At 35.2% G+C, this 16,292-nt stretch overlaps 1 protein-coding gene across 1 annotated transcript; it reads right to left on the minus strand.

The window, feature by feature from the left end:
- Positions 1-13,471: 13,471 nt before the first annotated feature.
- LOC139897970 (ethylene-responsive transcription factor ERF109-like) lies at positions 13,472-14,428 on the minus strand. The gene has a single exon (XM_071880686.1). The coding sequence runs from the start codon at positions 14,389-14,391 to the stop codon at positions 13,663-13,665; it is 729 nt and encodes a 242-aa protein (XP_071736787.1). The 5' UTR covers positions 14,392-14,428; the 3' UTR covers positions 13,472-13,662.
- Between the last annotated feature and the right edge of the window lie 1,864 nt (positions 14,429-16,292).

Raw genomic sequence — 16,292 nt, forward strand, 5'->3', positions numbered from 1 at the left:
ATAGACAAGAGTTAGATTCATAAAAAAATACTTATTAATACAAGCAATTTTTACATATATCATAAAGCATAAGCACACTATATTACATATATTACACCACACGAATACAACTATCTTATTCCGACTCGCTTGTTTCTTCTTCTTCGGTTTTGGTTCGTTTTGCCAAGTTTCTAGGGATATATGATGTTCCCCTAATACGAGCCGTCGTTTTCCACATTGGTTTAGAAAAACCTGGTGGTTTAGAGGTTCCCGGGTCATTGTTACAACTTAAGGACTTCGGGGGTTGACGATACATATAAAGTTCATCGGGGTTGGAATTAGATTTCTCTATTTTTATGTCCTTTCCCTTATTATTTTCTTTTGACTTTTTAAATTCAGTTGGGGTAATTTCTATAACATCATCGGAATTCTCGTCGGAATCCGATTCATCGGAGAATTGGTAATCCTCCCAATATTTTGCTTCCTTGGCGGAAACACCATTGACCATAATTAACCTTGGTCGGTTGGTTGAGGATTTTCTTTTACTTAACCGTTTTATTATTTCCCCCACCGGTTCTATTTCTTCATCCGGTTCCGATTCTTCTTCCGGTTCCGACTCTTCTTCCGGTTCCTCTTCGGGAACTTGTGAATCAGTCCACGAATCATTCCAATTTACATTTGACTCTTCATTATTATTAGGTGAGTCAATGGGACTTGTTCTAGAGGTAGACATCTATCACATAATATCAAACGCGTTAAGAGATTAATATATCACATAATATTCACATGTTAAAAATATATAGTTTCCAACAAAATTTGTTAAGCAATCATTTTTCAAGTAAACACGGTCGAAGTCCAGACTCACTAATGCATCCTAACAAACTCGATAAGACACACTAATGCAAAATTCTGGTTCTCTAAGACCAACGCTCGGATACCAACTGAAATGTCCCGTTCTTATTGATTAAAAACGTTCCATATTAATTGATTTCGTTGCGAGGTTTTGACCTCTATATGAGACGTTTTTCAAAGACTGCATTCATTTTAAAACAAACCATAACCTTTATTTCATCAATAAAGGTTTAAAAAGCTTTACGTAGATTATCAAATAATGATAATCTAAAATATCCTGTTTACACACGACCATTACATAATGGTTTACAATACAAATATGTTACAACAAAATAAGTTTCTTGAATGCAGTTTTTACACAATATCATACAAGCATGGACTCCAAATCTCGTCCTTATTTAAGTATGCGACAGCGGAAGCTCTTAATAATCACCTGAGAATAAACATGCTTAAAACGTCAACAAAAATGTTGGTGAGTTATAGGTTTAACCTATATATATCAAATCATAATAATAGACCACAAGATTTCATATTTCAATACACATCCCATACATAGAGATAAAAATTATTCATATGGTGAACACCTGGTAACCGACATTAACAAGATGCATATATAAGAATATCCCCATCATTCCGGGACACCCTTCGGATATGATATAAATTTCGAAGTACTAAAGCATCCGGTACTTTGGATGGGGTTTGTTAGGCCCAATAGATCTATCTTTAGGATTCGCGTCAATTAGGGTGTCTGTTCCCTAATTCTTAGATTACCAGACTTAATAAAAAGGGGCATATTCGATTTTGATAATTCAACCATAGAATGTAGTTTCACGTACTTGTGTCTATTGTGTAAATCATTTATAAAACCTGCATGTATTCTCATCCCAAAAATATTAGATTTTAAAAGTGGGACTATAACTCACTTTCACAGATTTTTACTTCGTCGGGAAGTAAGACTTGGCCACTGGTTGATTCACGAACCTATAACAATATATACATATATATCAAAGTATGTTCAAAATATATTTACAACACTTTTAATATATTTTGATGTTTTAAGTTTATTAAGTCAGGTGTCCTCGTTAGTAACCTACAACTAGTTGTCCACAGTTAGATGTACAGAAATAAATCGATAAATATTATCTTGAATCAATCCACGACCCAGTGTATACGTATCTCAGTATTGATCACAACTCAAACTATATATATTTTGGAATCAACCTCAACCCTGTATAGCTAACTCCAACATTCACATATAGAGTGTCTATGGTTGTTCCGAAATATATATAGATGTGTCGACATGATAGGTCGAAACATTGTATACGTGTCTATGGTATCTCAAGATTACATAATATACAATACAAGTTGATTAAGTTATGGTTGGAATATATTTGTTACCAATTTTCACGTAGCTAAAATGAGAAAAATTATCTAATCTTGTTTTACCCATAACTTCTTCATTTTAAATCCGTTTTGAGTGAATCAAATTGCTATGGTTTCATATTGAACTCTATTTTATGAATCTAAACAGAAAAAGTATAGGTTTATAGTCGGAAAAATAAGTTACAAGTCGTTTTTGTAAAGGTAGTCATTTCAGTCGAAAGAACGACGTCTAGATGACCATTTTAGAAAACATACTTCCACTTTGAGTTTAACCATAATTTTTGGATATAGTTTCATGTTCATAATAAAAATCATTTTCTCAGAATAACAATATTTAAATCAAAGTTTATCATAGTTTTTAATTAACTAACCCAAAACAGCCCGCGGTGTTACTACGACGGCGTAAATCCGGTTTTACGGTGTTTTTCGTGTTTCCAGGTTTTAATTCATTAAGTTAGCATATCATATAGATATAGAACATGTGTTTAGTTGATTTTAAAAGTCAAGTTAGAAGGATTAACTTTTGTTTGCGAACAAGTTTAGAATTAACTAAACTATGTTCTAGTGATTACAAGTTTAAACCTTCGAATAAGATAGCTTTATATATATGAATCGAATGATGTTATGAACATCATTACTACCTTAAGTTCCTTGGATAAACCTACTGGAAAAGAGAAAAATGGATCTAGCTTCAACGGATCCTTGGATGGCTCGAAGTTCTTGAAGCAGAATCATGACACGAAAACAAGTTCAAGTAAGATCATCACTTGAAATAAGATTGTTATAGTTATAGAAATTGAATCAAAGTTTGAATATGATTATTACCTTGTATTATAATGATAACCTACTGTAAGAAACAAAGATTTCTTGAGGTTGGATGATCACCTTACAAGATTGGAAGTGAGCTAGCAAACTTGAAAGTATTCTTGATTTTATGTAACTAGAACTTGTAGAATATATGAAGAACACTTAGAACTTGAAGATAGAACTTGAGAGAGATCAATTAGATGAATAAAATTGAAGAATGAAAGTGTTTGTAGGTGTTTTTGGTCGTTGGTGTATGGATTAGATATAAAGGATATGTAATTTTGTTTTCATGTAAATAAGTCATGAATGATTACTCATATTTTTGTAATTTTATGAGATATTTCATGCTAGTTGCCAAATGATGGTTCCCACATGTGTTAGGTGACTCACATGGGCTGCTAAGAGCTGATCATTGGAGTGTATATACCAATAGTACATACATCTAAAAGCTGTGTATTGTACGAGTACGAATACGGGTGCATACGAGTAGAATTGTTGATGAAACTGAACGAGGATGTAATTGTAAGCATTTTTGTTAAGTAGAAGTATTTTGATAAGTGTATTGAAGTCTTTCAAAAGTGTATAAATACATATTAAAACACTACATGTATATACATTTTAACTGAGTCGTTAAGTCATCGTTAGTCGTTACATGTAAATGTTGTTTTGAAACCTTTAGGTTAACGATCTTGTTGAATGTTGTTAACCCATTGTTTATTATAACAATTGAGATGTTAAATTGTTATATTATTATGATATTATAATATATAATATATCTTAGTATGATATATATACAGTTAAATGTCGTTACAACGATAATCGTTACATATATGTCTCGTTTCGAAATCATTAAGTTAGTAGTCTTATTTTTACATATGTATTTCATTGTTAATACACTTAATAATATATTTACTTATCATTTAACATAATTAACCAAGTGTATCAATATCTTAATATGATTCATATGTACCTAGTAAGACGTTGTTATAACGATAATCGTTATATATATCGTTTTCGAGTTTCTTAAATTAATAGTCTCATTTTTATGTATATAACTCATTGTTAAAATACCTAATGAGATACATACTTATAATAAAATCATGTTAACTATATATATAACCATATATATGTCATCGTATAGTTTTTACAAGTTTTAACGTTCGTGAATCACCGGTCAACTTGGGTGGTCAATTGTCTATATGAAACATATTTCAATTAATCAAGTCTTAACAAGTTTGATTTCTTAACATGTTGGAAACATTTAATCATGTAAATATCAATCTCAATTAATATATATATAAACATGGAAAAGTTCGGGTCACTACAATAGGTTCGTGAATCAACCAGTGGCCAAGTCTTACTTCCCGACGAAGTAAAAATCTGTGAAAGTGAGTTATAGTCCCACTTTTAAAATCTAATATTTTTGGGATGAGAATACATGCAGGTTTTATAAATGATTTACAAAATAGACACAAGTACGTGAAACTACATTCTATGGTTGAATTATCAAAATCGAATATGCCCCTTTTTATTAAGTCTGGTAATCTAAGAATTAGGGAACAGACACCCTAATTGACGCGAATCCTAAAGATAGATCTATTGGGCCTAACAAACCCCATCCAAAGTACCGGATGCTTTAGTAATTCGAAATTTATATCATATCCGAAGGGTGTCCCGGAATGATGGGGATATTCTTATATATGCATCTTTTTAATGTCGGTTACCAGGTGTTTACCATATGAATGATTTTTATCTCTATGTATGGGATGTGTATTGAAATATGAAATCTTGTGGTCTATTATTACGATTTGATATATATAGGTTAAACCTATAACTCACCAACATTTTTGTTGACGTTTAAAGCATGTTTATTCTCAGGTGAATGCTAAGAGCTTCCGCTGTTGCATACTAAGATAAGGACAAGATTTGGAGTCCATGTTTATATGATATTGTGTAAAAACTGCATTCAAGAAACTGATTTCGATGTAACATATTTGTATTGTAAACCATTATGTAATGGTCGTGTGTAAACAGGATATTTTAGATTATCATTATTTGATAATCTACGTAAAGCTTTTTAAACTTTTATTTATGAAATAAAGGTTATGGTTTGTTTTAAAAATGAATGCAGTCTTTGAAAAACGTCTCATATAGAGGTCAAAACCTCGCAACGAAATCAATTAATATGGAACGTTTTTAATCAATAAGAACGGGACATTTCAAGTAAGATGTTGTTATAACGATAATTGTTATATATATCGTTTCGAGTTTCTTAATTCAATAATCTCATTTTTATGTATATCACTCATTGTTAATACACTTAGTAAGATACTTACTTATCATAATCTCATGTTAACCATATATATATCCATATATATATATCTATATATATCATGTAGTATTTACAAGTTTTTAACGTTCATCAATCGCCGGTCAACTTGGGTGGTCAGTTGTCTACATGAAACTCATTTCAAATAATCAAGTCTTAACAAGTTTGATTGCTTAACATGTTGGAAATATTTAATCATGTAAATATTGTTTTCATTTAATATATAATCATGGAAAAGTTCAGATCACTACATAACCCACCCTCTATGACATTGTGGTGTCTTAACACCGCGACAAGCTCACATGTCATTAAATCCCGGAGTGGCGTCTTAACACCGCGACTAACCTACTCATTACCTATTATGTGGTGTCTTAACACCGCGACTACCCCACATTCCATTAATTTCCGGAGTGGCGTCTTAACACCGCGACTAGCCCACTCGTTACGTATTATGTGGTGTCTTAACACCGCGACTACCCCACATTTCACGCCACACAAATAAATACATTATATACATACATGCATAATTATTCCACTCACCTTAACGATTCGGTGACGGTTTTATACCCCCAAAAGCTTCAAAGCAAAGTACCTAATACAATAAGTACTCAATCAACACACATACTAGTTGGACTAAACACCAACAATTCACTCATGTGCATTTAATGACTTAAAATGCATTATATGCCCCATTTACACCAAAACCGTCCATTTAAGGTCAAGACCATCGTAAATCACTAAAAACTAGTGATTAAGGTCCAACAACACTAACTAATACAAAATTGGGGTATTTCATACCCATCTTTCCCAACTAAGTCAATCATTATCCATTTAACCATTTTAAAGTCAACACACCCATTTCGGGTCATCCACTAACCCAATTAACACCCATTCACTTAATAACTAGGTGTGCTAGTAATTAACTAACCAATTATGACTCATAATTTCATTTATCATTTCAAAACCCTAGGTTAGTCATCTTTGAGTCCTCATGACCCAATCTTACCCAAGAACACCCAAAATCACCAAATATGGTTTTTGTGTTCATCACTAACCCAAAACCCTAACCCTTAAACAAATTAAAATAAGGAAATCAAGGTTAGAGCATACCACCAAAATCACAACGTAGCTAGTGATTAGATGAACAACTTTAATACACGCGATTTGGCCCTAAATCAACTTCTTCCTCCTTGCTTTGAGCTTTCTCTCTCTCAAAGTGTTTCTCCCTCTAGAACTTCCACACAACTGGCTTCTAATGCCCTAAACTCGTCCCCTTGTGAAAAGACAAGAATGCCCCTCATTTAACTTTAATTTAAAAAGCAGGAATCTGTGCACAGGAGCAGTGTGCCACGCGCACCCTTAAGTGTGCGCTGAGCGCACCATGGCCTGGACAGTCTCTGACCTCTGTTTAATTACACAATACTTTCCGCACTTTATGTACCCTATATACTCTTCTGTACAATAAATTATCAGGTCTTACATTCCTTAACACGGATAGTCTCCAATTTCCACTTTAATCATCTTGTTCTTATTTCGAAACACTAAAAACCCTTAACTCATCGATTGAATGTGATGGCAAAGCACCGGAGCCTGAGGTATCTAACAACCCAAGAAACAAGATTATGCCAAGAACGGAGCCAATTAAGTTTAAAATGTCTTGTAGTATGTTAGTATATTATGTCTCTTAAGCAGCTTTTATTTGGATATTTTGGTCAGATTGTATATGGACAAGCATGTTAAGAACTTTTGTAGTTTGGCTATTAATGTTATATGCATATATAAAAGTGTTGTAATAAAAGCCTTAAGAGTTCTAAATTTTTTACTATTCATAAGATTTTATCATTTAGATAAAGGGGAAATATATTTGAAATGTTGTATTAATTACTCCCTCTGTTCCAGCACAAGTGTCCACTTTGAATTTTTTCAGTATTCCTTACTCAATTTTGACTTTAAATATTTTTGTTGGTGTTATATAATATTTGATAAATCTTCTATTAATGAAAATACAATTAAAACTCAATTCATTCATATAATTTTCATCAAATATTATTTAACATGAACATAGATATTTATAGTCAAAGTTGACAAATAGATACTGTTAAAAGTTAAAGTGGACACTTCTAGTGAGACAGGCGTAGTATGTTATTTGCTAGTTTATTGATAATGAACAGCAAAAATAGTACGCAAAATTATTAACCATTCCATCCCATCAGATAAGGTACCAATACTTATCAGGTGTACAAAATAAACTAGAAATTATTCTTCAAAATAACATTAAAAACAACAACAAAATTACCTGAGTACATATTAGTAGGGGTGTTCATTGATATTAATAGACCTCAACAAACCGGATATGATGTTCTTCGATAGATCACATGTTGGCGGATCAAGCCAAAGAAAAAGTGTGCAACCATGATTCTGACAACAAATTCAAATTAGCTAGGTAATCTCTAATTTAAAGACACAAAATAATCAAAACAACCAACATATTAGGGCTTCATCTACTCACCTTAAACAAACAATTGTAGTATCGTCTTCTTGGGTTACGGGGAGTCCATGATGTACGAACGGTAGCTCCTTTCCCACGATTGTAGTTTATAGTCATTCGATTAGGGTTTAAAAGACTAACGAGCGATGAATCAAATCCCATGAAGAACATATTTCTAACGCCTTAAATGATGGACTATCCATAAATCTTCACATGAAATGCATGTCAAAATGACAAAACGAAATAAACTAACGTTCAATTAACGATTGGACCATTTACGAAAGAAATGCAAAATAATGAACTATTCATCATAAAAAAAATATTGAACTATCCACACAATTTATGAAAGAAACAAATAACTATGTTAGAAAGTATTGGGATCAGATTATTAACCTCATCATTTCCCTTCTTTGAGGATACAGCAGAATCACAGCAGGCTACAGCAATTGACAGCTCGATATCTTCCACAAATAGATTTAGGCTCCTTTCCTTGTATAAACAAACTAGCCGTTTGTATTGTATAGTATAAATAGGACCCTGCAAATGTAAAGTTCACTTATCTTTTTCAAGCAATACAATTACAATACAGATTTATATTCAAAACATGGCATCAGAGCTTGTGTTGAAGATTTAATCCTTCAATCACAGCAACTCAAATCATCTGCCTTTTTTTTCTTTTTTTTTGCTTCTTTTCTCTCTTGAGTGGTTATCATGCCTGGAGAGGATGACATCCAAAACCCAAACAACCAACTTACCACAGAATTAACTAGCCAATTGGCTAGGTAAATCCAAGCCAACAGTGAAAACCAATCACAAAGGCATCCTGATTCGTTGAAAATCAGTGTTGCCCTTAACAACTCAAATTTTTCACTTTGGCCTCGTATGATTAAGGTTGCCATCGGAGGTAAATCCGAGACCCTCCTTAATCATTTAACCGAGGATCCACCAACAAGCAACAACCAAAAATGGAACCAGGATGACCTGGTGGTGTTTTCCTGGATCATTCAAAACATAGAACCACAGATTGCAAGCAATCTGACCCAGTTTCCAACAGCAAAGGCACTATGGAATGCTCTCATCACCACCTACAGTTCAGGCAAAGACAAATTGCAAACATCCGATTTACATGTTAAAGCCAACAATATCAGACAAGATGGCAAGTCTATTGAAGAATTGTGGCTAAAACTCCAAGGAATCTGGGGAGAGATCGAAATGAGAGATCCAAATCCAATGGGGCATCCGAATGATATTGTCAAATACAATAACATCAGGTCAGAACAAAAACTGTTTCAATTTTTAAATGCCTTAGACCATAAACATGACAATATCAAACGCGAGCTTTTTAGAATTGAACCTTTACCCACTGTCGAAGGAGCTTATGCCGCAATTCGTAAAGAAAATGCACATCAATACATATTTAACAATAAAACAGATGTCCTTACCCAATCTGGCATAGCCAGTGGCCTAATATAACCGGCATCGAAATCAAAAGATTCCGACGGCCATGGATTGCTATCAAAGAACCACCGCCGGTCAGACTATAAGTCATCATCCGGGGATAAGGACAACCTAAAGTGTGATGAGTGTGGTATGAAACGACACACCAAGGACCAGTGCTTTAGAATCGTAGGATATCCGGAATGGTGGAATGACGGGCATAAAAAAGGAAAAGCTTCCATAGCAATGGCGGCTACAACCAAAGACAACCAAGAGACCACCAATTCTGGTACAATCAATCAAGGTGGTTTCGGATTACTTGCAGCCGAACCATCATCTTCATCTGGTAGAGGTAACGATAGGCTAGGGTTAGGGTTCATAGAACCCAAATCACCCAAATCAATTTCACAGACCACAAAATTGGGCGGGTTAGAACAAACGAACGGGTTAGGGTGTTTTGTCCCAAACCAGTGTCAAAAACCCCATTTTAAACCCCCAAGTTTTGTTTTTGACACCAACAGTCCCTATGGTAATGTTTATAATAAAACCTCCCCAAGTTTTGTATTTGACACCAACAGTCCCTGTGGTAATGCTTATAATAAAACCTCCAACAATAAAAATTTACAAACTAAGTCCCAAGTCAATATTTCGTCAACTAATATCGTTTCTAATAAAACAAAAGGTAATGAGTGGATCATCGATTGTGGTGCCACCGACACCATGATATTTAATAAAAATGATATCATTATTAACACAAAACCAAACAAAACAAGGATTAAAACTTCTAATGGCGGGATTATACAAGTCAAGGGCGGGGGAATGGTTGAAATTTCACCGACTTTAAAACTAAAAAATTGTCTCTACGTTCCCGCTCTTTCTCATAAATTATTATCTGTGAGTCATGTAACAAAAGAACTTAATTGTACCGTTTTATTACACCCTACATTCTGCATTTTACAGGACATCAGAACGGGGGAGATAATTGGGCGTGGTACTGAACGAGATGGTTTGTACTATGTGGATGAGGTCACTCAAGATGGTAGTATCATGCTAGCTCACGGGACTCCTGACAGACAAGTCTGGTTGTGGCATAGACGTCTTGGCCATCCGTCTGCCGGTTATTTACACATTTTATTTCCTAGTTTGTTTTCTTCCAATAAAAGCATTGAATGTGAAACCTGTATTTTGGCTAAAAGCCATCAAAACTCGTTTAAAACTAGTAATACAAGAACTGAACGTCCTTTTGCTTTAATTCATTCCGATGTATGGGGACCCGCAAGGGTTAATGGGGGGCATAATTTTCGATATTTCTTATTATTTATTGATGATTGCACTCGTATGACTTGGACATATTTTTTAACCAACAAATCCGAAGTGTTTGATAAATTTACTACTTTCTCAAACATGATTCAAACACAATTCCAAAGCAAAATACAAGTTTTAAGATCCGATAATGGTGGTGAATTTGTCAACACTCAAATGAAACTTTTCTGTGAAGAAAAAGGTATTATCCATCAAATCACATGTCCCCACACACCTCAACAAAACGGGGTAGCCGAAAGAAAAAATCGTATTTTATTAGAAATAACCCGTGCTCTAATGATTGAGTCCAAAGTCCCAAGATCTTTTTGGCCAGAAGCTCTTGCCACAGCTACCTACCTTGTGAATAGACTCCCGACCAAAGTTCTAGAACTTAAAAAACCCCTCGAAGCCTTAACTAAGTTTTATAAACCCCCATCTAATCTCACATTAAAACCTCGAATATTTGGGTGCACTGTGTTTGTTCACATTCCTAAAACTGAACGAACCAAATTAGATGCATGTGCTGAAAAATGTGTCTTTGTGGGATATGGGGTGAATCAAAAGGGGTACAGATGTTATAGTCCTAGAAGGAAACACATGTTCACTACAATGAACTGTGATTTCCTAGAAACAGAATACTTCTATACCCAACACACAAGTCAGGGGGAGAACGACTCTGGTGACACTGTGAGTTGGCTAGACATACCATCATCTGAAGAAGTGACTCATAATACCACTCCACAGAGTACTCCACCGGTCAGTACCTCCGACAATGATCTTCCCAACCATACAGAGGTAAACCCTGAATCACCTGATACTAATGTTACTAATGATGAAAATTTAGAAAATGTTTCAGTACAGGAAAACAACGAAACACTTCCTGAAAATGAAACACAAGAAAGTGATTCAGGAGAACAACAAGAACAAGAACAATATGTTCTTCCTCTAAGAATCAACCGAGGGGTTCCTCCCAGGAGATACTCTCCTGAGAGAACATCTTCAAGATCAAGATATCCAATGGCGAACATTGCTAGAGGAAACTTATCTAAAGAAGCCACAAATTTCACTTCCGCATTATACACTGAAGACATCCCAGCCACCGTTGAACAAGCTCTAAAATCTCCAAAATGGAGAAAAGCAATGGAAGAAGAGATGAATGCTCTAAAAACAAATAATACGTGGGAAATATGTGTTCTTCCAGAATCAAAGAAACCAGTTGGATGCCGATGGGTATTCACAATCAAACACAAAGCAGATGGATCTGTTGAAAGGTACAAAGCTCGGCTTGTTGCTAAGGGGTACACTCAAACTTACGGTGTTGATTACTCAGAGACTTTTTCACCAGTTGCAAAAATCGACAATATTAGAGTTCTTTTCTCCGTTGCTGCAAACAAAGACTGGCCACTCCACTAATTTGATGTTAAAAATGCATTCCTTCATGGTGAACTCAAAGAAGAAGTCTACATGGAAGGTCCTCCCGATTTCACATCAGACTTCAAAGAAAGGGAAGTTTGTCATCTTAAAAAATCTCTTTACGGATTAAAACAATCCCCTCGGGCTTGGTTTGGGCGTTTTACTATAGCTATGAAAAATTACGGTTTTAAACAAAGTAACTCCGACCATACTCTTTTCCTAAAACGAAGAGGGAACCTTATCACATGTCTCATTATTTATGTTGACGACATGATTATTACAGGAAACGACCAAGAAGAAATTGTAAACTTAAAAACTAACCTCTCTAAAGAATTTGAAATGAAAGACCTAGGAAGACTTAAATATTTTTTGGGAATCGAAGTCTTACGTTCAAAAAGGGGGATTTTCATATGTCAAAAGAAGTATATACTTGACCTTCTTGCTGAAACAGGAATGGTTGACTGCAAACCCGCGGACACTCCTATGATTCCGAACCAGAGATTATATATAGAAGACAAGGCCAAGGTCAAAGCAGCTAACCAAAGACAATATCAAAGACTCGTGGGAAAACTTATCTACCTAGCTCATACTCGTCCTGATATAGCACATTCTGTTGGAGTTGTAAGTCAATTCATGCATCAACCCCAACAACATCATATGGATGCAGTATGGAGGATTATCAGGTATCTCAAAGGCACAGCAGGAGATGGGGTCCTGTTCCAGAAAAACAATCACTTAGAAGCACAAATATTCACTGATGCGAGTTATGGAGGAGAGAAGGGTGATAGGAAATTGACATCTGGATACTTTGCACTTGTTGGAGGGAACTTGGTCACTTGGAAAAGCAAGAAACAGAAGGTTGTTGCCCTATCAAGTGCTGAAGCTGAATTTCGAGGAATCACTCGTGGTGTAACCGAGGCTTTATGGATCAAGAAACTTTTAACAGAGATCGGCTTTCCTCCAAGTAATTCCATAGAAATCATGTGTGATAACGAGGCAGCAATCGCAATATCAGAAAATCCAGTTCAACACGATCGAACCAAACACATCGAGATAGACCGACACTTCATTAAAGAAAAGCTCGAAGCCGAAGTAATTTCTCTACCATTCCTAAGATCAGAAGACCAACTAGCAGACATCTTAACCAAGTCTGTCAACGGGAGATTATTCAAAGAAGTCCTCTTCAAGTTAAATGTCGGGAATCCCACTATTTAACTTGCGGGGGAGTGTTAGAAAGTATTGGGATCAGATTATTAACCTCATCATTTCCCTTCTTTGAGGATACAGCAGAATCACAGCAGGCTACAGCAATTGACAGCTCGATATCTTCCATAAATAGATTTAGGCTCCTTTCCTTGTATAAACAAACTAGCCGTTTGTATTGTATAGTATAAATAGGACCCTGCAAATGTAAAGTTCACTTATCTTTTTCAAGCAATACAATTACAATACAGATTTATATTCAAAACAAACTATCCATGTAATTTTGTCTAAAATTTATAATCTTAATCTCCTTCCCTAAAATCCGGAGAAAATACATTTTTATCCATTTCCAAACAAGACTATAATGCTAACTGCTATGTTACGTACATCTACCATGAAAACTAGAATTATTACCATGATTGTGTTTTATGTTTTAACATCTTCAAACTATTTATCCTATAATAATGACTCAAACACTATGAACGTTTCCACTAAACGTTGAATCAGAAGAGTCACCATCAAAATCCATTAAAATCTTCATCCATTCTTGTATATCTCCTTCCTCAATCGTCTCAAAAAATTCATTATCCACACTTGTTTTCATCTCCGTTACCGTCTTTCTTTCACATTTTCTCCCATTTTCCGTCTTCTTTCTCGTTACTTTTTCTTTCGCCACGTCATCATTTCCCAACAATGACGAACTCGTGTAATCAGTGAACGCGAAATTCAGCTTCGCTCTCGGCCCTCTAAATTCTATAGCGGCTCTATCATAAGCACGTGCAGCCCCTTCTGCTGTCTCAAATGTACCTAACCAAACACGTGCCGCTTTTCGTGGGTCCCGTATCTCGGCTGCCCATTTCCCCCACGGCCGTTGCCTTACTCCCCTGTAGTTCTTATTCTTTTTCTTAATGGGCCCACCAACTCCCTTTAAGTTCATATCATCGTGAAAATAATTACACCCGAGACATCCGTTTATACCACAAAGTTGACACGTGTCAGGAACTTTAACAAGTGGAACAGGGACGAATTCTTGTACGGGTGTCGACGGTGAACTTATATTGTTCTGTCCTCCCGTTATGACATGTCTTAAAGCGTTGACCATTATTGAGGTTTCTTCATCGCCGGTGAGGCAGCCAGACGACGGTTGTTGGTGGTGGTTGGCGGCGGCGGTTGTTTGTTGGTTGAGTCTACTTTGCATGTTTTTGTAGAGAAAGAAAGTTGATTATTATTGTTTATGATTTTGGATGTTTTTTGAGTTTGGTTGGAATGGAATGAAAAGTATTTATAGGAATGGGTGTTGACGTGGATGCCAGCTCAGACACTGATACTACACGGGTTTGAATGAGAATCTCCTGAAGTAATTGGATAGGAGCACGTGGCAATGTAGAGGCTTCTACTTTGTGAATGAAGTGATGAGCTGGCAAAAAAGGGCCCGTGTTCACATACGGTTTCTTGGACTTTATTGGGAATTTGTATTTATGTGTTGAAAAAATTATAGAAAAAAGAAAAAGGTTGAGACTTAAGACTGTCAGCATCACAAACAATTTAATCGACCTTTTCTTAAGATTTTTGAGGTATACTTTCAATTCACTATTTCTTTTTAAATTTCTAAATAAAAAGAGGATGACATGAATCATGATAGACAAAATATCACTTTTATGTTTTTTTATTCTTTAGTTAAGTTTCTTTTTCGAGTATCACTTTGGTCCGGGTCAAACTAAAAAAAAAAAACAAAAATTTAGACCGAACCAATATCTCTCCCTCAATCTTTAAATTTCTATTAGTATTAGGGTTATTGTTCTGTTTTTACACTATTGCCGCATGAATTAAACAAAAATATATACGACACCCATTAATGCAACCTCACCTGTCAAGCCTTTTGTTTTTTCATTGTTATACCCCTTGATCCCTATCCAACCTAAACTTTTGAATAATAAAATTAATAGTTCTTTTATTTTTTGATGTAATGTAATGTAAGGTTGCTCTTATCGGTACCGTTCGTTGGTACCGTGGTTCACTCCGCAACCCAGCGGCGCCGATATTAGCAATCCGCCGTTAGGTTCGCGGTTCTACCATGTGAACCATTTTTTTGTTGCATAACATTTCGAACCACGAAATATTTACTGTTATGTGAACGTTTGCAACGGTAATAATTTGAACACTTGCATTGAGTCAATATATACATGCATATGAATTGAAAGATCTGCACTCTTAACATAAACACAAACACAAACACACTGTCATTCGATCTGCACTCTCATCACACACACACACACACACACACACACACACACACACACACACACACACACACACACACTGCCATTCGATCATAAACACACAGTCAAACATAACACACGATGGCACGTTTAACTGTTTCGATGGATGTTTGGTACGCGTGACAACTAAGCGAAGACTGGAAGATGTACTTGGACGTGCAATGTAAATCGTTCGAGTCACTCGATATCACCTATTGGGATACAGGGCGGTTGTTCAACTACATACGCGAAAATGTTGATTTCGAGGCCTCGGATTTTGCTTACTGTGATCCAGAAACCGATAAGTTCGAGTTTATCACGATCAAAAAAGAATGGCATGAAATTGTCGGGAGAGCCAAACTCAAATGCAACTGAATCGAGTTATATTGTATTGGTATTTGGACCCGACAATTCTGCACTCGACCTCATCCTCACTACCCGCACAACAGTAGCGATTCGGGACACGTGAGTGACGACACGATCGGGTCGTATTGAACTTGTTTTTTTAGGACTTTGTAATCGTTTTTTTTTTTTTTTTTTTTTTTTAGGATTTTGTAATGTTTTTTTTTTAGGATTTTGTAATTTTTTTTTTTAGGAATTTGTAATGTTTTTTTTTTTTTTTTAGGAATTTGTAATGCTTTTATTTAATAATAAAATGTTTATTTTAGAATTTTAAATGTTATATATAAGTAATAATAATATATAAGTTTAATATAAAAAATAGTGGTGAGACCAAGTGATGAGTACGTCATGGATATTAGCAGTTTAGTAGTTGGTTAGTGAGGAGAAATAAGTGCTGATGTGGCAGTCAGTGATCCCATGACGTTTTGTCATTGTTAAG

This window comes from Rutidosis leptorrhynchoides, chromosome 3 (assembly GCF_046630445.1).
Source record: "Rutidosis leptorrhynchoides isolate AG116_Rl617_1_P2 chromosome 3, CSIRO_AGI_Rlap_v1, whole genome shotgun sequence".
Classification (NCBI taxonomy): Eukaryota; Viridiplantae; Streptophyta; class Magnoliopsida; order Asterales; family Asteraceae; genus Rutidosis; species Rutidosis leptorrhynchoides.